This window comes from Chenopodium quinoa, unplaced genomic scaffold, assembly GCF_001683475.1.
Source record: "Chenopodium quinoa cultivar QQ74 unplaced genomic scaffold, ASM168347v1, whole genome shotgun sequence".
Taxonomy (NCBI): Eukaryota; Viridiplantae; Streptophyta; class Magnoliopsida; order Caryophyllales; family Amaranthaceae; genus Chenopodium; species Chenopodium quinoa.
Genome location: NW_018743292.1, coordinates 1,959,831 through 1,984,307, shown reverse-complemented (window position 1 = coordinate 1,984,307; position 24,477 = coordinate 1,959,831). Strand labels below are relative to the sequence as shown.

The following is a 24,477-nucleotide window of genomic DNA, read 5'->3' as shown; positions in this document are numbered from 1 at the left end:
AGGTTACGAGTCCATGTACATGTATCGAGTTTACATAATTAATAGTGTTTTTCTTCTCTTTTCGTGATTATATAATGGGTTCGTTCTGAATGATCGGTTCAAAATTAAGCAATGAATTGAAAGAGATCGATGTCACTATGCTTGAGTGTGCTTAAAAAAGTTCTAGCTTTGCCTAAAACATTGCTGACATTGCATTACCTAGCTTATTTATAATTGATCACATGATTAATACATACTGATTAAAGTACATGTAGGATCGGATCAACATAAAATATATATTCTATAATCATCAAAATACAAAGTATTAACATTTTTACATATAAATAAAATAAAGAGGTATAATTTATATGTACAACATCAACCATAATAAACCATATATCATGATGCATGCTTAACTTTTCATTAAATTAGCATCATACATATAATCACATAATAAAAAAATATTGATCACTCTAGATCACCAACAAAAAAGCTACCCTAAAAACCTTTCTAATAATTAAAAAAAACTAATTACGTGCTAATTATTTTTAAAAAAAAACTATAAATACATTTTTTATTATTTTTGCTTGATTTGTATCCATTCCAACCTCAATAACTTAGAAGGAGAAGCTCTCATCTTGTGCTCGGAAATCGTTTCGAGTTTTGGAGACCATCCTTGATCTTTAGCCCTAACAAGTTGTTCATATTGTTTTTGCAACTCCGGTGTGGTACATATAAGTGTATTATTATTAGGACTAGTAGATGGACTGTTATTATTAGCACTAATTATCCTAGTAATAAACTCAGGTACAACCTTAATCATAAGTACTCTACCATCTTTATCCTTAATATACTCAAAAGGACTCTTATTACCATTGTCATTACCACCACTAAACAACTTACAATAATTATTGTTACTTTTACTAGGGCAACTACTAATAATATTGTTACTGTTACCGTTGTTGTTAGGAGAAGGAGTTGAGAGGGACTGCAAGGAGGCCGTGGAGAGGGGTGGTCCACCACGAGGAAGGCGGTCAAGGGGGAGGACGAAGTATGTACGGCCAGCCACGAGGTAGTCGTGGATTGCTAGGACTGGGATCGGACGGCCTAGAATGAAGGAGTCTGCGTGACAAACTACACAATCCGGGAACTCAAACATGATCTCTCCTGCTTTGATTTTTGTACGCCCTTTTAACACTTTTGTGTTACCTTCACATAATATAAGCTTTATTCTTGGATTTGTACATAATAACAATAATGAAACTCCTTTAAAGCATGATATTGTTGGATTAAACTTGGTTAATATTGCTAAATTAACCATTTTTTGGAGAGAAAAAATGGAATTGATTTTAAGGGATGATATGAGATTAGGCAATATTTGGGGGAATGAAGAAGCACAAGACAAGATAATATATAGAGGTGGGTATATACATAAGTTTGACTTTAGAAGAAGTCATAAAGTTTAATTTAATTTTAATTATTAGAATGGGCCATATATATTTAATTAATATTATTGTATAGTATTTGGTAGGAAAAAGTCTAGATTTGTTTTTAGTATATATAAATGAGGTTAATTTTGGGATTTAAAAAGGGACGGTGGTCAGCTATGCCGGCTTTGAAGAGTTATAAGTTGCATGCAATATCACTATTATTTTGAAAGGCATTGGTCTTAAATTAATTCAGATTAGATCAGATTGGATAATTAATCGATAATATGAAAGCGATTGTGTGTGGACTGGTCATTGATGTTGTAGCTATCAAGGAAGTTGGATATATATGATTATGATTAATTGGCTTAGTATAGTCAATTAATTGAGCAACTAAAGTCATGTTATTTAGTTATTAATTGTGCTATTTGTCATGTGCTTAGTTGCTTGTTCCGGGATCAACAGCTAATTATGTAGTGTTAGTACATGATTAGGGGGTTAATTAAATCTCAAATTTTGATATTGATACTAATATATGTTGGATTTATTTATTAATTGTAAGAAATGACGCATGAGTGTATGAGATGACAATGTTTTGTCCCTTTAGTGAATGAAGGAAATAGGCAATAAAAGATAAGACTAATTTAAAATTGATTTTTAACAAATAAAACACTGTTAGATGATTGGGTGGTTTCATAATTGTTAACCTTTAATACTTGCTTTATTTGGTAACAAGATTGCATTTGCCTGGGATCAATCCTCTAGCTTACATATTATAATTCATGTTATAATAGGTTTTTGGCGAGAGTAATAATTTAACATTGTTTGTTTAGGTAAAGGATCGAGTTTTCCAATTAAACTAATTGTCTAAGAGTTCGAATCTCGTGAATAAAACAACATATACCTTATTTGAATACCAATGCGATTCAAATCTAGATAATCAAAATTTTGAATACTTTAAATATCAAGTTGTACTCTTTACATGTTCCTTTTATTTATTACTCCATTGTCACGTGAAACAAGATTAATTAGGTTCTTAAAAATTCATTGAATACATTATTTGACTTATAGGTAAAACAGTCTAGTTGAGGTGCCATTACAAGCTAGTGTCCAAAATTTTTAAAAAGGTCAACGATTCTAGCTTCATCAAGGAGTCAATATTACCAATAATTTTGGAAAATCTTGACTCTCCCTCCTCTAAACAAGAGCCACTAAGTGTCACGTTTCAATCATTATTCATTGGTATCTTATAGTAATTGTGTAGGGATGCTTTCCTTATTAACCTTTTTTCCCTACAAAATTTCCAAGTACAATTATATATACCGTAGAAAGATAATATTTTAACTGTATTAAAATGGATGACGGATATATAGAATTCTAAAGGTGATAATCCAAATATGGAGTAGTTTGTAACTGTTGGCAATTTCATTAAAAAAAATGTATGAGTTGTCGAGTTGATAGTGAATTTATAAAAAAAAAACTAACATCAACGAATCCATTGATTATTATTGAGAAGTTTAAGGTTATTTGATGTTAAAGATAAAGTGGCACAATTGAAAATCATGAATTAAAATGACATGATTCAGTTTGTATGCAATTCAAAGGTCTTTATTGATGGCATGTAAAAAAAAAAAACTTTAAGATAGTTCTAATGATTTTCTTTCACATCCAGTCAATAATTACTAGCACACTCCTGGTAATAAATATTATGAAAATTTTACATAATAATTTTTTTAAAAAAGTGTTCATAATCCAAATGGTAATTCGAAAATGAATATAGACTACCAAGTATTACCAAAACGAGAGTATGAGGGATAGCTCAAGTGGTTGAAGCTTCTCTCCCGATTTCTAGAATCGATTCTCATCATTCACCCTTGTGGCTATCTAAAAAACCAAGTATTACCAAAATAGTTAGTTGAATACTCTACCAATCATGTCCCATAATTTCATGATCAGTTGCTGTTGATGACTTGATGCAAAACTTACATGTAATTAGTTTACTTACCCACCACCCCAGATACATAGAGTTGACCATAATGATCACAGCGCACTACTTCATTCACCCCACTTACAAAAAATTGATTGTCAAACAACAACCTAAAAAACTATGGACATATTTTAAAAAAATTAGTTTGCATGATCGATTATGTGAAATTCCTTGTTCGAATATGAGTTACTATAACGATAATTTTGTGTTAGAGACTTGTCATAACTCATAACAAAGAAGTATATTATGTATTCACGTAAAATAATATCTTAAACGCATATGGTATAAGAGAACATGCATTTTATTATGATCCAAATCTGCACACAATTATTATGAGATGACTTATCACGACGATCAGTGGCGGAATATCACGGGGGCCGTGGCCACGCCAATATTTAATATTTCTTAAAAATATTAAAAAAAAAAAAATTGTTAATTTTTGCTTAAAATAGGTTAATTTATATATTCGGCCTCCTCCAAAAGTACAAAATTTATATTATGACCCCCTTTAATATATATTTCTGATTCCGCTCCTGACGACGATCTTAGAAAACAATGATCAAAAGTAACAAAAAAAATAAACCACGGGCAGTTTGACTGCATCCCTTAGTAGACTGAAGCACAAGCAGCCCACTATATCTATATGTAGATGCACAAGATACTTGGGAAAGTGATGAAGCTTTATTCATGCGCCTCCTCTTTGCCATTATTAATGGTCGGACCAAAATGTGTTACAAATCGAATTGAATTGGTGAAACTTAAACATATAAATAAATTTTAAATAGTATTGATATCATTATGTTTTTTTTGGTCAAAACAAAGTCATTTTCAGATTGTATGTTCAATTCAATTAATTCATTCACATGCACAAACCTCCCCTTCTTCTCATCATGATTATCTGCAAAATTTGGTGCTTGATTGCAGGCCGTTATTACATTGGAGTATTGGACCATTACTATGATCCAAATCCGCTCACGATTATTATTTTAACAAGAATCCTATAAATTCGACACTTCTCACTGGTCAATTCAGTTCATCTTTACAGATTAAACTCATTAAGAATGAGGGTGATGGATAACAGAATTCTCACCCTGAAGTGGAATTTGATACTATAGTCTAAGCCTTACCAGGCTAGTTCGAAATTATTTTACGCTTACTATTCGTAGTTTATATTATTAGACTATCGATTGGGTGTTGATTAATGTAATGCGTAATGTAGGAATTATTATTCTTTCAATACCCCATAAAATTTGTTGCCCATTTGTTTATTTTTTCAATATCCATAACAAACAACTCACATTAATTCCACGCGTTAAAAATTATTTTGCTTGCAAAAAATACACATCAACAACAACTACTACAACATTTTTCTAACAATAAATTAAATAAAATTAAGTTAAAAAGTCTTATAATTTTTTCTCCTTTCATGCTACTTACAAGTGATGTAATGAAAGTACGTATATAAAAAGGAAAGTGTTTGATTAGTGGGTGAGCATACCGTATGCATACCACCTACTTTGAGTATAATCCAAACCAATAAAGACATTTCTACCATTATCATCATTATAATATCATCATGGTGTCTAATTTTTATTTATATATTTAAATTAAATGAATTTCGTAATTCTATAAGAATTAGTAAACACTCGTTAATACCACAGAGTAATAAACAAACAATTATAATTATAAACGTATTAAATATTAATCATACGCTTATAATTATATACAAATGTACTAAAATATACGTTTATGATTAATATAGAAAAGTAGTAATTGCCTGCGCAACAAAAACACAATTATTAAGAGTCAAAATTACACATAACGATTAGGAGAATCCATCAAACAACACCCCCAACCCCACACTCAATTGACATTTTATTCGTAAATGTTCAATTAAAAAAGTTGTTTAACAAAAATTTAGAGATTTAAGACACGCCAAAAATGAGGTATAAACAAAGGAGAAATTTATTTAATAAGCAAAAAATAAATAAAAGGGAGAGATTTCTATAAAGTTTATTGGCGGATAGCATTGGCAACTTAGTATGAATGTGTTTATTAGATTCACATAATCCCACTCGGTCTAGATATAATAGAATAATACTTATAGTCACATGCACTATTTTACAATGTTTGGAATTAAATGTCCTAAACTCCGTAATTATTAGGGTTGAAATTATGACAATTAATGTCCTAATGATTAATTGATTCGTACTAACTCTTTCCCCCAAAGTTTACAATTTTTGGCGGATCTTGGTCTTTCAAAAAAAAAAAAGATATTCGGACAAATGGAGTATCAAGTACAAAACTATATACAGTAGTACATGCTCTACAACTAAAGACCCCCGAAATTTCTTTCATGGGCAATTCCATTGCATTTCATAATTAAGAGATCAATGTTCTTTTGTGGACAAATATTAAGAAAGCAATCTTAGCCAGCATAATTTTGTTTGTCACCTTCATGATTCCACAAATGAAGGAAAAGGAAAACCCAACGCGAGGTCTCGAGTATCAAAAGCATCATCCGCCAGCAGGATGCAATACAAAGAGTCAAGACTACAGCAGAGTGATTCCAGATTTCACAAGAAGTTATAAATGTAAAACTAGAGCAAAATGAGTAATATAGCCTGTGTTTCTGCCTAAAGTATCTAAACCTGCATCAGTGTTTCTGCAGAATTTGTTTAACCAATTTCCAACTAACCTAGCTTCACAATAAATTGAAAATCGGCAGTCAAAATTATAAAAAATGAAACAGCTTTATGATTAGTTTGATGACATGATATGGAAAGAAAAAAAAAAAAAAAAAAAAAAAAAAAAAAAAAAAAAAAAAAAAAAAAAAAAAAAAAAAAAGAGGAGCAGATTATAAGCAGCTCATGAGTCATGACCTAATCAAAGTCACATCAGAATATTTGTTTAGTAGGATAAATACAAGACTTTTGTTCAGATGAACGGGCAAACGACAATCAAATGCATGTTGAGAATGTATAGGATGAAGCATCATAGTCACGATTAGTCAGTAACTAAGATTAGAGTTTGCATTACATCAACGTGAATAATCAAAGGATGAATAGGTCCAAAATCTGCTGAAAATTTAGACCAAGGCCAAAAGAAACAACCTACTTGGCTATAAATATGATTGATACTTATCAAGTACTCACCATTTTGAAATAATGGAGTAAACTGCTCAACTTGCTTTGCAATAAACGTAAAGGACTTGGAAATGCTATACGTTAGCTGACGCTTGTGAATTGGATGGAAGGTAGCGTCTATCTTGAATAGAAATTTTAAAAAAAAATTACCAACCACACGACTTCCATTATTAACCCCCTGAAATTTGAACAAAAATGGACAGTCAATAAAAATATAAGATCCAAAGCCTACGAAAAAGCCCCTAGATTTTCCAATTAGCAGTAAAAACAGACCAAATAGCAATGGATCAAAGCTGGTATACGTGCCACCAGGCATGCACACCCTCATTGGCCCAATATGTTAATACCTGGCATTGGGGGATGCTGGAATAGTATTAGCTATCTATACTGGCCAGCAATAACACAGTGGAATTTAACGTTTAACAGAATACTAGGACAATTAACTTGATCCAAGTATTACCGAGGGATGATATTCATCAGCAACAAAAGGCATATCAACTAAAGGATACTTGGGCAATTAAGTATAATCTGCAGCAACATAAAACCAATATTTCATATTGCCTTAAAAAGCAAAAGAACCAGAATAAGTTAGATGTTAACAACAATAATAAATAATAGCATAGTACATGTCTAATATGCCTCCAGAGTTTAGAGAGAGAGGGAGATAAAGAGGCGAGGGAGAGGGGAGAAAAGGCTGATTTATAGTCAAAATTATGTGTGTAAGAAAGAGCTCAAACAATTTAATTCAGAGACAGAATCAAGAGAAAACGCACCAGAATGTCTTTCCTTATTCTTTAGCGACAACAGAGAAGCTTTCCTAGCTAATCCAAGAGAGCAAAGCCTAATGTCACAGGACGAGCCAGCTCGTGACACTAAGCATTGTCATATAAAGGGCATGGTCTCAAGTTTGTATGACAACCCAGAACATATTCCTTTATCCTTCAGAAAAAACAGCAAAGCTCTCAGAGCCAATCCAAAGAAGTTAACCTAGATGAGAACGTAGTCATGAAAGAGGCACCAGATAAAGACTTACAACAAAGATTTAATAGCACACACATGATTCAAACTGCCTCTTTAAGATTAGAAAATAAACAGGAGCTCCACCAGTTGACTGATCCTCACTTCCCTATTATTGAGCTTAGCCTACTACAGCATAACCCCCAAGTACCTCCACAATTTTTCTCAGCAATTGACCTTTCAGCTTCATGCAAAACCACTTTTGATCAGAATTTGTAGAACAAGAAAGGACTAAAAGCTCGTGAAAAGCCAGTTTGTTGGTCCAGAATAGATGTCTCTTACTTTTCCAAGAAGAATTTGGAGGAAGTAGGACCCAAGTAAACACCCTTTAGAAAAGTCTGTTTGCAAACTAATCATATATCAAGAGATCACATTGATAATGCAATAGATTAAGACAAAATTCATACACACAATTGCCATTTTAGTGAAATAAAGCCCAAGTAATTTTATTTTAGCTTAATACAAAATGGGAAAATTCTCAATGCTAACCATGAATATACCAGACTTCTACAACATTCTATAAAATAAAACTTTGGAAAAAATAAAATGTTTTGTACACATACAGCATTAATTTTTTGGATTTATTATTTTGGAATAATTTAGTCAAAAATTAATTACCGAAAGGTATTTATCTCATTTTTGTGATGTTTTAGTCATTAAGTTGATGTTTGAAGTAACCGTGCTCAATTAAGCATTGACATTCTTATATGCTCAAGCCCCCAATCGGTGTTCATTGTTTTGAAATGGCCTTCAAAGACACAATGATATGCATATAATCAACTTTTAATGGTTCCATAGTAACAGAACATAAACAACTCTACATGATTTCAAAGCTCAGAAAAGTGGTATAAAATAGAGTCATCACATAGAATTTCAACAAAATTCATCTTCTTAAAATAAAAAACTTTGTAGGTCAAAAACGTGTTTTAAGAGTTATTAAGTAGAGGAAGAAAAAGAGGTGAATTAAAACTAATTATATCAACAAGCAATTCAAGTACATTCCCTTTTGTTCTCACAAAAAACGGAATGCTCCCCGTATTTTGGATATTGTTGAATTTGGAAGAAATGCAACATACCTACATTGCTCCATGGTTTTTTTGTTTTTTTTTTTTCCCTTTCTCTCTCCTCACCTTAATATTCATGCCATATCTCTACGTAGGATTTAGTTAAGAAGTACTTTAAGGTGCTGTTTGGTTGCCTTTGATTTCCATATGCACTCAAATTTCCCATGATTTTAGCCATGTTGCTTGGTCGACATTAAAAAGCAAAAAAGGATGAAGTCACAATTCATGGGAATTTCATCTTCCCACAAAACATGGAAATTCATTCACCCTCCCTACCCTTGGCCATTCACAATTCCTAGGATTTACAAATTCCCACATGACAAACAAACACCTTTGTGTAATTCCTAGGAATTTTATAAAGGAAATAATTTCCCATGATTTAGAATTTCCCATGAGAATTTATTTCCTACAAACGAGGCCTAAATACATTAAAGCTGCAGAATACTTCATACTTGCTCACAGTGGTATGAACCTGAGATTCTCCTTCATAGCAATCAGCCCTTGTGACTTACCTGTAGAAACAGTGAAAGAAAATATCAGACTGATGGTACAAGCAGTGCAAACAACAGTTCAACACGAAAACAGTGCATATGTTATAATGCAATAAGTCAGAAATATTAGCAGCAAAAGACAAGCAGCAAATCATATACCTTTTTTCCAGACTTCATAACTCAGAACAAGAAGCTCCTAGTAGTTTAGCAACCTGCAATTCCAAAGTGCAGTTTCACAAATTGATCCTGGAAACAAGCAAACACAATCGGTGTGTAAGTTCACCACAATGCATGAGTAAAAATACAGCAACATTAAGAGATGAAACACAACTGATCCAAAAATTGGAGTGTTATAACTTGCAACCAAAGCAGGAACAATATTGCAGGCCAAAAAAGATATGATCAAGCTACCTTATAAAAGTATAATCAGAGTTCATTTGAGTTCCATACAGCCAAACCAGAGAGGTAATTATCTGTCCAACTTATTCAACTCCCTGACAGGTGCATCAGAATTTATCATCTGGCACAAAGCCCCTTCGAAGCATTTCATCATGGAACCTGAAGGCCTCTTTCAGGTTATCCTGACTAACATAACCATTAATCAACGTTGTATAAGTAGATCTGTCTGGATTTACATCTCTTTCTATCATCTTCTTGTATATCAAGTTTGCCTCTTCCATTCTAGATTGTCTACAAAAACCATCTAATATCACATTATATGATATGACATCAGGTAATATCCCCTGATCCTCCATTTGATTAAGCAAGACAAAAGCTCTGTCCATCATCTCTTCTTTGATATATCCTTGTATAAGAGTGTTGTAAGTAAAACTATCAGGAAGAATGCTCTTCGCTGTCATCTTGGTCAGGAACTTTTCTGCCTCAGCTACATCTCCAGATATGCAATAGCCTTTAATGACGGTATTACAAGTCACAATAGTAGGCTCAATACCTTTTTTAACCATCTCATCCCAAATCTTAAATGCCATATTAAGACGCCCCACACTACAAAATCCATTAATGAAAATGCTGTAGGAAATGTGATTAGGGTAAATTCCTCGATGAACCATGTCAACCCATGTTTCATTAGCTTTTTCCATGAAACCCTGCTTACAAAAACCATCCATCAAAGTGTTATACGTTACAATATCTCGTTTAAGGTTCCTCTGAATCATAGTTTCAAACAATACCACTGCTTTGTTCATGTCCTTAGCCTTACAATAACCATGAATAAGTGTTGAATAAGTGTAAAAATCAGGGGATATACCCCTTTGCAACATCTCATCAAATAATTGATCAGCCTCACCAAGCATATGTTCTTTACACAAGCCATTCAGAATGGTGTTGTACGTCACCACGTCCATAAGGCAACCACTTTCAAGCATCTCACTGCGCATCTTTAACGCCTCGGACATAACACCCGATTTACAAAACCCACCAATAAGAATGGTGTATAAAACACTGTCTGGAGCCAGCCCCTTGGCCTTCATCTCTTTAAAATAAATCAAGGCTTGATCAAGTTGCCCTTTCTTCGAAAACAAACTAATAAGTGATGTATAATTAATTACATCAGGAACCACACCATGTCGTATCATTTCATCAAATAACTGTTCCCCATCCAGAACATTATCTTTCTTGCTACACTCCATCAACAACGCATTGTAACTATTAGTATCAGGACACAAACCCATTTGCCTCATATCACTCAACATCTGCCTAGCCCTACTATACCCACCCATTGTACATAACCCTTTTAATATGGCATTATAGGTAATCACACCAGCTCTCAACCCCTTACCTGACATCGAATGCATCATTTGAATTGCCTTTTCGACATTCCCATCCCTACAATAAGCATTAATTAGCGTATTATAAGTCACATTATCAGGAAATACCCCATTTGATTCCATTTCTAACAAATAGGAATTTACATCTCCCATCTTACCATCCTTACACAAAGCATTGATCATTATATTCAATGTATAAACATTCAACTGAGCTCCATATTTAACAACTTCTCGGTATATCTCCCACGCTAAATCAACCCACCCAACCTTCACTAACCCACCAAGAAGACTATTACAAGCATTAATCGACACGAAAACCCCTCGACTAATCAACAATTTGAACACCTCAGCAGCCTCCCTCAACCTCTTGGCTTGCACAAAAGTCCTAACCAACAAATCAAAAACACCCGAATTCGAACCGCATTGATCATAACTCCCCATCAAAGAATCAACAATTTCTACCCTCGAAACCCCACTTTTTCTAACCATTCTAAGAATCAAAGCTTGAGCATCCGATGCCCTCCTACCCCTAACCAACATATGAACCATAACACACAAAGAAAGCGTGGAATGTCGAAAATTAGGGCAATTAAACAAGAAAGAATCAATAAACTTTAAACCCAGATGCAGATTTTCACGACATTGATACAGAATTTGAGCAATATCAAAAGGGGTTAATGTGCGATAGTTATGAAAGTAAGTGGACTTACCAAGCTTCAAATTCAGAAGGATTTTGTCGACCTTTAGAGAAGATGGTGCTGAATTAGGTGAAGTGGGATGCTGGGAAATTGGGATGAATTTGAGGAGAGAGATTTGTGAAATCGAAGAGTTGTTTGGTGAAAGATTAGGCGTTGAACCGCCAAGCTTCCTGTGAAACGCGGCATAGAAGGAAATTCGAGAGGTTATGGAGGGGTGAATGATATTTCCCAGAAAACAAAAATCATCAGTAAGAGTTGATTAAACGTTGCTGAAAGCCTTGAAACTATTGGTTTGGTTCGGTCTAGTCGGGTCGAGTGTATTTCACTAAGTTCAATCGAAAATTTGAATCTTGGCACTTTTGAGTTGTTGAAACTATTGGTTTGGTTCGGTCTAATCGGATCGAGTGTAGTTCACTAAGTTCAGTCGAAATTTAAATCTTGTAACTTTTGAGTTAAGTTAGGTCCTGTTCTTTTGAGTTGTTCTGCTCAGCTTTGCTCTGCTTAAAAAAAAATTAATAATAATAATTAATATTTAATAATAATAATAATTAATATTAATTTAATAATATAAAAATAATAATTAATATTTAATAATAATAATAACTAATATTTTTTAATAACCAATATTAAATTAATAATAACAAAAAAAAAATTAATAATAATAATGTGATAATAATAATAATAACAATAATAATAATAATAATTAATAATAATATTTAAAAAAAAAATAATAATAGTAATAATAATAATAATATATAGTAATAATAATAATAATATAATCTGCTCTACTCTGCTAAAATCTGCTCTGCTAGCTCAAAAAAACAGGGCCTTAGTTAGCTTGGGTTTGGACACTTCTGGTCATTACATGAAAATGATTACTAGTATAGTAGTATGTACTCCGTAGTATTTTACATGGAAATCATGACTTAATGTTCTTTTGATTTTTTTGTTTGGGGAAGAAACCTATTGAAAATACATAGTGTTAATAAAGCACTAAAAACTTAAGGTTGCATGTTCGAATTTTGTATAGACAACATACACAATATTTTTGATGGTAAACATTACTTGGCACATAAACTTTATTTTGAACACTTTGTAACTAAGAGATGAGTAGGTCCACTTGAAATGTCGAACATGTCTCTCATTATTTATTCTTACGGGGGAAAAAAAAAATCAACTGCTTCGGTCAAATTTCGTCAACATGGATAAACAAATCATAGTATATGTTCACCTGTTTAGCAAATGAAAAATTCATTCAACGCAATAAATGGCAAATGGAAATTAATACTTCAACCTTGTTCACTTCACCATATTCAAAGAGGAAGTCTCAATTTATCTCCTTGATAAACAAAATTCGTTTATCAAATGGCAAAATTGTAAATAAATCAACAATTTTGTCTAGTCGTCATGGCATATTTGTAAATAAATCAACTATTATGGGGTCCATTTTCTAGTCATCATGGCACATTTGTAAATAAATCAACTAGTATGGGGTCCATTTTTATAAACTTGTATACTCTCATATTCAAATACTCCATCCATCCTAATAATTTTGCCCAATAACTAAATTTTGGGTTGAATTTTGAATTCTTTGACCATAAATTCTCATTAATCTACAAGAGATGATGAAGTCATGTGGGGTTTTATTGAATTTGTTTCATTGTATATTTTATTAATATCAATTTTATATATTTTTTTTACGCGTATGAGAATGGAGATATTGCGTCTTGAAGACCATGAATAGTCAAATTAGGCAAAAAAAAAAACAAACAAAAAACAAAAATAAGGAAAAAGGGAGTAATAATTAGTAAAAATAAGTTCAATTCAGTAAAAAAAAAAAAAAAAAAAAAAAAAAAAAAAAAAAAAAAAAAAAAAAAAAAAACTCTAATGAACAAATATAACAAAGGATCCGTTGAATAAGTTTTAATCATTAAAAAAAATTTAAGGTTAGTAAAACAAATTTAAGTTCAACAAAAAATAAATAAATTCTTGTAAAAATAAGTATAGTTCAATAAACATAATTTCAATTTAGCAAAATTAAGGTGGTAAGACTAAAGCCGTGCTTGGTAAAAAGTTCAAAGTTGAATAAGATGGTGTCAATTGATTTTAACTAGATGGTTGTATTAACTAATTTAACTAACTAATTGTATAAAATTGTTTGGTAAACAATTGATTCCTTATAGTTGGTTGAGTTTGCGAAATGATCAATAAGCCAATTGTGGGGGTAGATAGTTGGGGTAGGGATTTTGATTAAATCGATGTATAAGTGTAATTTCACCTTAAAATATTGAATAAGCTAATGAAAAGAACTTATTTAGTAGAATAAGCATTTTGAAAATAAGCCTATTAAGTGGAATACTCTCTTTGAATCAACTTTCTACCAAACATTCTAAATTAACTTATCTTTGTAGTCAGTAAGCTAATGTTGGTCAAATGAGCTAATTTGTCCCAATTAAGACATTTATTTATTTTTATTTAATTGCTCACTTTTGCACTATACACATACACTAGGCCACTATAATCAATGTATGTGCTTATGTAAAATTAAATATAGTCGTGTAAGTATATTTGTTAGAATTATCTCAACATATACGAAGTAATTTTCTAACATTACCTTTCTCTTTTACAATTTATACCACTCTCTTCATCTCGAACTATAAACTAAAACATTATTCAACATACCCTAAAATATACTCTTTACTGAGATTTAAATTATTTATACTACGTACTATTTTAATGGTGCATAGTTTTCAATTTTTTCATTCATATTGTAATGCTTAGTGTTAACAAAGTCAACCTTCAACACTTCTAAATTCTAACATCACATTGTCGTTTTGTTCTAATTTTCTCTATTAGGAAACAAATCCAAAAACTACTGAGATATTTTAAAATCTGACATGGCATTCTTTGATTGGTTTCGCCACTTCATCAACACGTAAATTACTGACGTGGAATAAACATTTTCCAACATATTTTACCCGCTACAAAATAATCCAACTTCATTCCTCTCAAGACAAAACCTCAAACCAAACATTTCACAGCCAATAAAACACCGCCACGTCATAACCTCTTCAACTCTGATTCGTCTGTCACCCAGTTTAAGTGAAACTACATGTCTTCATCAAATTTATCACCCCAAAACTAACGGTTATATTACATTAAATAAAAATTTTCAACCAATTAGTTAAAAACCCTAATTTAATTTCCAAACTTTATTTTTTAGATTTGATCTCAATTTAGCAATCTGGAAAATTATAAAACTTATCATTTTAATTAGTTCTTCAATTCTCCTAATTTTCTCTCTCCTCTTCCCCCTTTTTTTTTTCTCTCTCTAGTTCTTCGATCCGCGATTTTGATTTGATTTGGGGAAGACATAGTTTGGGAAAATTAATTATCAGATCTAATTTCTTCTCCAGAGGTATTTCTTTGTCTGGATTTTTGGTTAGTTGGGGTAATTTTTTTTTATTTAATTTGGTGTTGATTGGTTTCGATTGTTGATTTGCAGGTGTAATTTTTATAGAATAAGAAGTAATTTTGAATTTGCGGGATTTTGGTCGTTGAATTTGGGAAATTTAAGCTGAATTAAGTGTAAAATTTGGAGAAGTAATGAAGAACCTTGAACGTTTAGCGAATCTGGCCCTTGCAGGTTTGTGATTTTGTTTCAATGATTGTTATGATATAAATTGAGTTATTGTTCATGCTTGATTTTTTAAATGTACTATAAATTGTATATTTAGTATCCTTTTCTTTTATATTTTAATTCAATTAGTTATGGGTATTAAATGGCTTGATTAGTGACATTTGATAAGTTTTTAATTGAAATTGGTATGTTGGATGTCATGCATATGATGTTGATATATGACAATTTTAGGATAAAAGAAGGCTTATACAGTAGTTGGCATTCTGAATTGATAGTCAGATGTAAATGAAACTGGCCTCGGGGTTGTTGAACATACATTATTGGTTCGTGGGGCGGGGACGTGGACTAGGGTGGGGCGGGGCAGCATAAACGTACTCCTCCATGGCTTTACCCAAAATTGTTGCTGAAACAGTATAATATTAGTAGCAGATGGTTATATAAGGTTGCTGAATTGTTAAGTAGGCTAATTGTGTAGAGCTTATGACTGACTTTTTAAGCTTTCCAAAGCTTCTTGTAGTTGTCATGGTTGTGCTCGAGCAAGTTGGTTTTTAGTTGGTGTTGATATTAGAAGTGACTGTGGTAGCATGACGGGGGTTGATGCGATTTGAAGGGTTGCTCTTGAGATTTGAATTCTTCATATTATTTGTAATTAGTATCTAGTTACTCATTTGCGATTCAATGATGCTCTGATTTGTGTTTTAACCCCCTTTTTTTTACTAGAGAAAAAAGAAAATTGTATCTTGATGCCATGGGTTTGCTGGTCTTACAGGCTTGTCTTTGGCACCACTTGTTGTGAAGGTGAATCCAAATGTAAACGTGGTATTAACAGCTTGTCTTGCTGTATTTGTTGGCTGTTACCGGTCAGTCAAGGATACACCACCAACTGTAAGTACTGAAGAATATGCAATGCTGCTATACAATGAATGTCCCTATATAGGGATGGTGGAGGCGGCTCTTACCTTATAAGTTGCTTATTTGTTTATATGATTGTGTGTCTGATGCAGGAGACCATGTCCAATGAACATGCTATGAGATTTCCATTGGTTGGGAGTGCCATGCTGTTATCTCTGTTTTTACTTTTCAAATTCTTTTCAAAGGACTTGGTCAATGCCGTGCTGACTTGCTATTTCTTTCTTCTTGGAATATTAGCTTTTTCGTAAGTATTCACCATATGGTGCAGCCTATTGCTTTAATATTTTTCAAATGTATCGTTGATGGTTCTCCCTTAGTTAAAACCTATTTTTGTTCTGTTATGCGCTGTCTTCCTTTGCAGTGCAACATTGTTACCTGCAATAAAGCGTTTCCTACCAAAGCACTGGAATGAAAATGTTATTGTCTGGCGCTTTCCTTACTTCCGCTGTATGTTACTTGCCCTTTAGTCCTTTTGAAGCTTTTGACATTATCATTGTTATTTCTGTGGTCTGCCGCTGGTTTTTAATTATTGTTATGCAATTGTATCTGTAGTCTGCCACTATGGTATTATGGCCGAGGCTAATATATTTATACGAAATATTTACTCTGTATTTGGTACTGCTTCAATTTTTCGTAATGCAATTGCTTGAAAGGATAAAAGTACATGATGAACATTTTTTGGTGGGTGGTGGTTTGAGATTTTGATCTTGCATTTATGGAAATAGCTAGGAGTATATTTAATCTGTTTTATTATTTATATTTCCTACTAATACATATCTTATGTTTGGAAGACCATCAATAATGTGTCGAATGGCTAAGAAATGTTATGAGTTACTCCAATGAAATGGGAAACGATCTCGTGGTAGTTCGTTAATGTTGTAAGATTTCTGTTTTCACTATCTTGGATTTTAACAATACGCTCCCGTTCCTGCACAACCATTTTGTGTGCTTTTTTTTTTTTTTTTTTTTTTTTTTTCAAATGCCAAATTCTCTCCCTGTGTGTTTGTGCCCTTGCACACTGCTGTGTTGCTTGATGAAGTAGATTATTGGTTAAGCTTACCTAAAATGAGGTTTTCATGTGTGGTTGGTTGTAGTATCAACAATGATGCTTTTTGTTTGGCCACACAGCTTTGGAGATTGAGTTCACAAAGTCTCAGGTAGTTGCTGCAATCCCTGGATTCTTCTTTTGTGTCTGGTATGCTGCAAAGAAGCATTGGCTAGCCAACAATATCTTGGGCCTGGCATTCTGCATTCAGGTTTGACTGTTAGGCTCTTTAGAGTGTTAACTTTATTGATTTGCCCACTCAGTCCTTTATTATGAGTTAGCCCTTTCCTTTTGTAGAATTTAACTATTTTTTTTTTCCCTTAACATTCAGGGAATCGAAATGCTTTCACTTGGCTCTTTCAAGACTGGTGCTATTCTCTTGGTAATTTTTCTGTTAAATTTGTGGTTTTCTGTACTTGGCCAACTTGTTACTTCTGAGTTCTGACTAAGTATTGCTTGATTTTCTCTGGGCTTCTCTATAGGCTTTTAGCAGGTTTCAATGAATACGTGTAATTAAAGTCATCCTATACCTTGACTGACTTTGTTATTTCTTTGTTTTTGAACTATTCTTAGTATTCCATCCAAAACAGATAATTTTTGCCTGCCTTGCACAATATTGTGCATATAAAACATTTTATGGGCTTGTATTTTTAGATATTAATAAATTAATGTGCCTGATTACTAGATATTGGAAGGATATGTAGCAAATGGATTTGCATGAGAATGAGGTATTTGATCGTAAGGGATGAAGGAGCAAGTTTTTTGTGGATGACTATACGGAATAATCACTTTTGGACTTAGGTTCATGTATATGTAGCTGGGGATTAAGGTTTTGATTGATTGATTGATTACTAGAAATTGGGATTCCTGGCCTTTTTTCCAATGATTTACTCGAGAGTTGGAAAATTCTTTATATAACATATAGAAGGTCTGAACATCATGATCATACTATGAAAATTTGATTTTAGTCTTAGATAGGAATGTATGGAAAGTAGTTAATGAGAGAATAACAAGTGAAGAAAAAATATAACTTAGGGAAAAAATGAAACTTAAGATGGGGTTAATGCCAAGTTGGAGCAATGGAGGTAAAGGTTGGAATCTAGAGGGTTTAAGCTAAGATTGAGTAAGACTGAATATTTGGTATGTCGCTTTGGTACTCAGTGGGGGACAAGTGATGAAGTGGTGAGTTTGGATGGAAAAGAATTGACCATGAGTGAATGTTGTAAGTATCTTGGGTTGATCATCCAGAAAAATGGTGACATTGATCAAGACGTGACCCATAGGATTAAGTCGGGGTGGCTTAAATGGAGAGCGGCCACGGGAGTGTTATGTGACCGAAGCATTCCCTTACAGTTGAAGGGAAAATTTTACAAGAGTGCCATAAGACCAGTGTTTCTCTATGGTATAGAATGTTAGGCTTCTAGGAAAGAGTACATTTAAAAAGATGGAGGCTACAGAAATGCGCATGTTAAGGTGGATATGCGGGAACACTCTAAGAGATAAAATAAAAAATGAGGTTATTCGCAAGAAAGAAGGTGAGGCAGGCATTGCAGACAAACTAAGGAAAAATCGCCTGCGTTGGTTTGGGCATGTAAGACGGAGACCCGAGGGTGCACCGGTTCGAAAAGTGGAAGAGTGGGACCATGGAGGGGTTAAACGAGGGAGGGGGATACCGAAAATGACTTGGTTGGAAGGAGTTAGGAAGGATATGAAGTATATGGATTTGCATGAGGATGAACCATTGGATCGTAAGGGATGGAGGAGGAAGATTTTTGTGGATGATTACACGGAATAATCAAATTTGGTTCATGTAGCCGACCCCACTTATGGGATTAAGGGTTTGATTGATTGATATAGTGTAGAATTGGAGGCAGCACTTTTGTCTTTTGTTCTTTTAAACATCTTTTGCCTGAACTCCCAAAGATGATAATGATATTAGTAAGTACACCAATATGATAATGACGGTGATGTGCTTCTCAGTTTGTACGTGCTTGTGTAAATTGGATATTTTTAATGCTTCTTGAATTCATTCAAGGGTTTCTTCTTCTCGTTAGATCCTTTAAATTACTATTTTTAACAAGTTCTACTTTTACAGTAATGTTTAAGAATAGTCATTGGATAGATTTTGTTGATTTGTGGTTCCGTGAACATAGCCAATTGGCGTCTGTTCTGCCTTTTGTAAAGTTCATCCTTTCTTCAGCTTACATTTTTCTTTTTTTTAATAATTATTGGTAAACTACAGGGTGGACTTTTCCTGTATGATATCTTCTGGGTTTTCTTTACTCCAGTTATGGTTAGTGTAGCCAAGTCCTTTGATGCACCCATCAAGGTAAGTTTTAAGTCAGTGCCTTAATTTGTGTATTGCTTTGAATTACATGATCTATGCTTGCTCTATCGTTGTTAATGGTTCATTTACTTTGCAGCTTTTGTTTCCCACGGCAGATGCAGCAAGACCATATTCCATGCTGGGACTAGGAGATATTGTTATCCCTGGTGAGAGTAGGAAAATTAATTGTTTAGGCTCTTTTACTGATTTGTAATTATTATTGTTTCCTGTTTCTTCCTGAGATGTGAAGTCTGTGTTAGCGACTTAGTGTGCAAAGTATACGGTTCGATTTTGCAATTAATGTAGGTGGCATCGTGGAATATATATGGAATTTGTGTAGCTGTGAAGACTAACTTGTGGCTGGCATATTTTAATTTCTGTAGTTTTGCTTGAGATCTGACTTTGGCCCAGGAAAGCTAGGCACTAATAGAGGGTACTTTAGGTCTGCGTAGTTGCCTAGTCGGTATATCTGTGGTGTAGTTTATCAGTACCATACAGCCATGGACCCCCCTAGTAGTTACCCCAAAAGCAAAATGTTGATAAAAAGGTGACAAGTCCCTGCAGGTGTTTTGCTGTTAAATGGGTTATCTGACCATGGGAATGTGAGGTATTCCTACTACTGGAGACTGGATGTGGAAAGGCATCTTTATTGTGAATGGATATTCCTTTTAGAGGGGGGGAGGGGGGTTTCATATGAGTTCCTGCACATTTTTAGAAAATGACATTTTGTTGTGTAATATGAGCAAAGGCGTTTCCTTATAATTAATGATTTGGTTTTGGTTTTGCAACTTCTTTAGGCATCTTTGTGGCACTGGCATTACGATTTGATGTTTCTAGAGGGAAAGAAAGCCAATACTTCAAAAGTGCTTTTGTCGGGTATGCAGCTGGCATGATCCTTACAATTGTTGTGATGAATTGGTTTCAAGCTGCACAGGTGCATCTTTCTTCTTCCTTGCCATCGCAACTGTTTCCTTTTCCTACCGATTCCTTGTGGACTTATTTTCCCAATCTTTCTTGTGTATTTCAAAGCAGAATTAGCTAGATTAGGCATTATATTAAATTTTCTAATAATCTTAATTTTCCTTTCAGCCTGCACTTCTTTACATTGTACCAGCTGTCATTGGATTTTTGGCTGTACACGTGACGTGGAACGGTGATATTAAACCGGTTTGTGACTCCTGTTTTAATTCCCAGGGCTCAATTTTGTATCTGTTTCACTTCCTGCTTTCTCTGATTTTTCTGCTTTGCATATGTTCAGTTGATGGAATTTGACGAGTCAAAGTTGGCCGAGGATACGTCATCTAAAGATGACAGCAACTCTGCATCTAGTAAGAAAGAGGAATAGAAGAGTCTAGACGAAGAAACAGTTACATTGCAGCTCCTGAATTATGTTTCATTAGGGGCTGGAATTTCTCAAACTCTCGGGGCCTTTTCTAACTTATGCACCTTCACACAGTACCCTTGTAAAAGATTTTGATGGAATTGTGGATAATATCATTATCAGCAGCCCCATAATAGGAAACGGAGCTCTTTTTTTTTAACTGATTTTGCTGCTTTTCAAATCTAACATATTATATATTACTCTCTAGAAACTTTGAATTGCTTATTTGTAGGCGAAGGTAAACGCATAAATGAGGATGAGGGGTTGGAGGATTGGTAAGCTTTTCAACCTACTGCACCCGAGATCAGGTGTTTGAATGTTTGATCCTCATATCCCTCCTTCCCTGTCCCCGGGCTGCGTGTAACGCTGATGGTATATTCCTGAAACAAGACCACCCTCCGTGGCACTCAAATGTTTGGAGTGTGCACGAATCAAGCGCTTGTTGTTAGGGGAACTGATACAAAAGTTGAGTTGTCTTTACGGAGTATCCCATCTAGGTTCTGTAATATCGACGGATAGAGTATGTGGGGTAAGAAATTGTGATCAAATTCAATGAAAAAGATCTACTTAAAATGTTAGTTAAGATGCTTTACGTATTACCATAATTTCTTGGACACATGAGAATGAGGTAGCTCAGATAATTAAAGATTCCCTCTTGGTTTAAGAGATCTTGGGATCGATTCTCATTGTCTGTCCTTGTGGCTCTCTTAACACAACAAACAAATAAAATAAAAAAATAAAAAAAATCCATAAACACTTGCTTATTCCTCCTTACACCCTTGTTCTGCGAGTTACGACCTTATAGGCTTGTACTATGAAACTATTAGTTAGAATTTGACATACCCTTCACATGCACTTTCGTTCTATAACATTTTTTTTTCCCGACGGGAAGAAGAAAATATCATTAATTAATAATTATACGGCATCTTCAATAATATAATAAATCTGTAAACCACAAATTTATAGAAAATAATATAACTTTTACAATAAAAACCATAACTATTTTGCATATTTGGCATAGCTCGAACCAAACTATCTTTGTGAGCTATAGCTCACTCGCCTAGGAGCTATAGTTCCAATTCCGTCGCAACTCCATATGCTTTCAAAACTATTGAGTTACCTCACGAGCTATAGCTCGCTACTCCTAAACCCGATTAAGGCATATTTCAACACTTACTCATACAAAAACTTATATAAGATGGTCTTTGGTGAGACCATTAATAGCTAGGCAAAAATATATACTAATAAAATTAAAAAACACAATAGTTAAAGAGAATCTACTTATAGTTGAGGTCTTACCGAAGACTTGTTACGGGACTGACGACATCCAAACTTCAAATGTGCGATCTCAGGCACCCTAACTCCCCAATGGAAGATAGAAAAGTCAAGAGACATGGCAATGCTCGATGTGTAGTTTGATCAATAAGGTAAACTCAACGAGTGCTATAACGTTGGACTTCACATCTGCTAGACCGTGTTAGATATCAACCTTAGTTAGGCTGTGTGTGGAAGGGGTTGTGGGGTGTGGTAATAGCCCTAGTCAAATCTATAGAAGCTTGTCAAAACGCCAAGAAGCAAGGAAGTTGGGCAGAGTTTCAGCTAATCAACGACAGCAAACTACATAGATGTTTTGCTTGTGGGCAATGAAAATATTCATTTGGCCTTCCTGTTAGCGGTTACACACCTCATGTTGGCACTTGATATGAGGGCTCTAATTCTTACAAAAAATCAAGTATATTAAACCTTTGTACAAAACCATTTTGCACACTAACTAGTTGCTCATGAGTTTTGACTTTTGAGTGCTGAAATAATGCTCTATACAAAAAAATTCTAGCATAGCTATAGCTTCTCTCAAAATTTTCAATTTAAGGATCCATATGACAGGTTGAAGCAAATATGGCTTCCTTATGAATCTCTCTTCCTTGAAATGGATTCTCAACTCCGATCCTGCATTTGAATCAAAACTTCCGTTAATATACTTAGGCACATCTTCCTCATCCCCGACAACATTGCTGAACCTATGTATTGGAAGAACATCCCACAACAGTATCCCAATAACCTATTACACAACGAACAAGGGGCAACAGTGGTGTCACTTTGACAAAAAAGAAGTTATAGTTTCAATTTCTCAAAATCTCGATCAAAAGCTGAGTGTTCCCATTTGACGACAAAAGCGTTATGCTTCATATGAATGATAGATCTAAAATATAGATCAGAATGAGTTAACCAACATATGAAATTCATCTTCTCCTTGTTGTCATCATGGCATGGAGAAATAATTTAGTGAGAAACAACCATTTATTTTGCTATAAAAATAATTATGAGTACAATTTTATTTTGTAAATCATTACTTTTATATATATATATATATATATATACACACACACACACATTATATAAATATAGTAGAGTTGCCGTATTAATCATATGAATAAATAAAAAAAAAACATATATATATATATATGTTTTTTTTTTTTTATATATATGTATATATTCATATGATTAATACGGCAACTCTAATATATTTATATAATGTATATACTGAATTTAAGTTTATGTGTAATTCATCGGTATTATTGTTGAAATAAAATTAATTAAAACAAATAATATTAAAATTATTTATAAAATAACAAATTACGTGTAACTACGTAAATATTATATTGCACATAGTTAACTCAATGTGTATTGATACATTACTTTAAATTTTCATATTAATTAATTTAATGTTAAATAAATCATTATTTCTTCATTTTATAAATATTTTCAAAAATAATTTTTAGTTAAAAATAAGTGGGGTCAATTGACCCCATTGCTTTGAACTTAAATCCGCCCCTGAACATAGCTATGGTTGAATGTACAAAAGTGGATCATCTATGCATTTAGGTTCCTGATATGACCCCTTTTCCTCTCCAGCTTCAAAAGTTACCAGCTATTTTCTTTTCCTCTCTAGCTTCAAAAGTTACCAGCTATTTTCCTCTCAACCCAAGCTGAGTAATAGCGGACAATATTAGGGTGAGACATTGCAGCCATGGCCTTGACTTCCCTGCATTGATAATATGACATTAAGATATAAAATCCAGGAACATCCAATGTAAATTTCCTGATCTTTCATATAAAATCATGAGATTCATATCTCAGATCATGCTCGCATAGTTTTGCACACTAGTCATTCCCTCCGCAAGAAAAGAAGACCTTATAGCTCGAAGAATGGTGTCTAAATATGGGAGAAGCCAATAACATAGTCAAGCAGGAATGGAATAAGCCAGTAAATGGCTTGAGCATGCATAAAGTCCAAAGAAAGATACAAGTTACTATCCTATTCTTTCAAAACAGGTTCAAGGAAGCCAGAATAATCTCAAAAGTTGTGAAGAGGCATGGGCAGATAAAGAAACAAGGAAGAAGTGCTTGAAGAGATGCACAATTAGCATTTTTACTTGAAATAGAGAGCAAAACTCAGTATGTGATAGATTGATGCACGAGCTACTTCATCAAATGTGTAAAAACATGGAAAGGGATAAATTAAATCAAAAGGTATAAAAAATGAGGAAAACAACTGGATTACCCTTCAAGACAATAT

General features: G+C 33.5%; 3 protein-coding genes across 3 annotated transcripts; 1 reads left to right on the top strand and 2 right to left on the bottom strand.

The window, feature by feature from the left end:
- Window positions 1–556: 556 nt before the first annotated feature.
- LOC110737193 lies at window positions 557–1,300 on the bottom strand. The gene has a single exon (XM_021917566.1). It carries the CDS (start codon window positions 1,298–1,300, stop codon window positions 557–559), a length of 744 nt encoding a protein of 247 aa, XP_021773258.1.
- Window positions 1,301–6,335: 5,035 nt separating this feature from the next.
- On the bottom strand, window positions 6,336–11,855 carry LOC110736287 (pentatricopeptide repeat-containing protein At5g01110-like; the record flags this gene model as incomplete). Its single annotated transcript, XM_021916470.1, has 4 exons — window positions 6,336–7,478; window positions 7,573–9,132; window positions 9,271–9,357; window positions 9,523–11,855. A coding segment is annotated over one exon (2,238 nt), but the record flags the coding sequence as incomplete, so codon positions are not given.
- Window positions 11,856–14,780: 2,925 nt separating this feature from the next.
- LOC110736286 (signal peptide peptidase-like) lies at window positions 14,781–21,064 on the top strand. Its single transcript, XM_021916469.1, has 12 exons — window positions 14,781–15,014; window positions 15,102–15,242; window positions 16,006–16,121; window positions 16,241–16,392; window positions 16,510–16,595; window positions 17,277–17,404; window positions 17,525–17,575; window positions 19,436–19,522; window positions 19,617–19,686; window positions 20,317–20,453; window positions 20,609–20,686; window positions 20,778–21,064. Exons 2-12 carry the CDS (start codon window positions 15,203–15,205, stop codon window positions 20,862–20,864), a joined length of 1,032 nt encoding a protein of 343 aa, XP_021772161.1. The 5' UTR covers window positions 14,781–15,014; window positions 15,102–15,202; the 3' UTR covers window positions 20,865–21,064.
- Window positions 21,065–24,477: the final 3,413 nt, after the last annotated feature.

Excerpts from the sequence above, each read along its gene's own strand:
- LOC110737193 (XM_021917566.1), bottom strand. The coding sequence starts at position 1,300 with ATGGTTAATTTAGCAATATTAACCAAGTTTAATCCAACAATATCATGC.
- LOC110736286 (XM_021916469.1), top strand. The coding sequence starts at position 15,203 with ATGAAGAACCTTGAACGTTTAGCGAATCTGGCCCTTGCAG. Across the intron at positions 16,393-16,509 it reads CTTGGAATATTAGCTTTTTC|TGCAACATTGTTACCTGCAA; the intron begins GTAAGTATTCAC and ends CTTCCTTTGCAG. Across the intron at positions 20,687-20,777 it reads GGAACGGTGATATTAAACCG|TTGATGGAATTTGACGAGTC; the intron begins GTTTGTGACTCC and ends GCATATGTTCAG.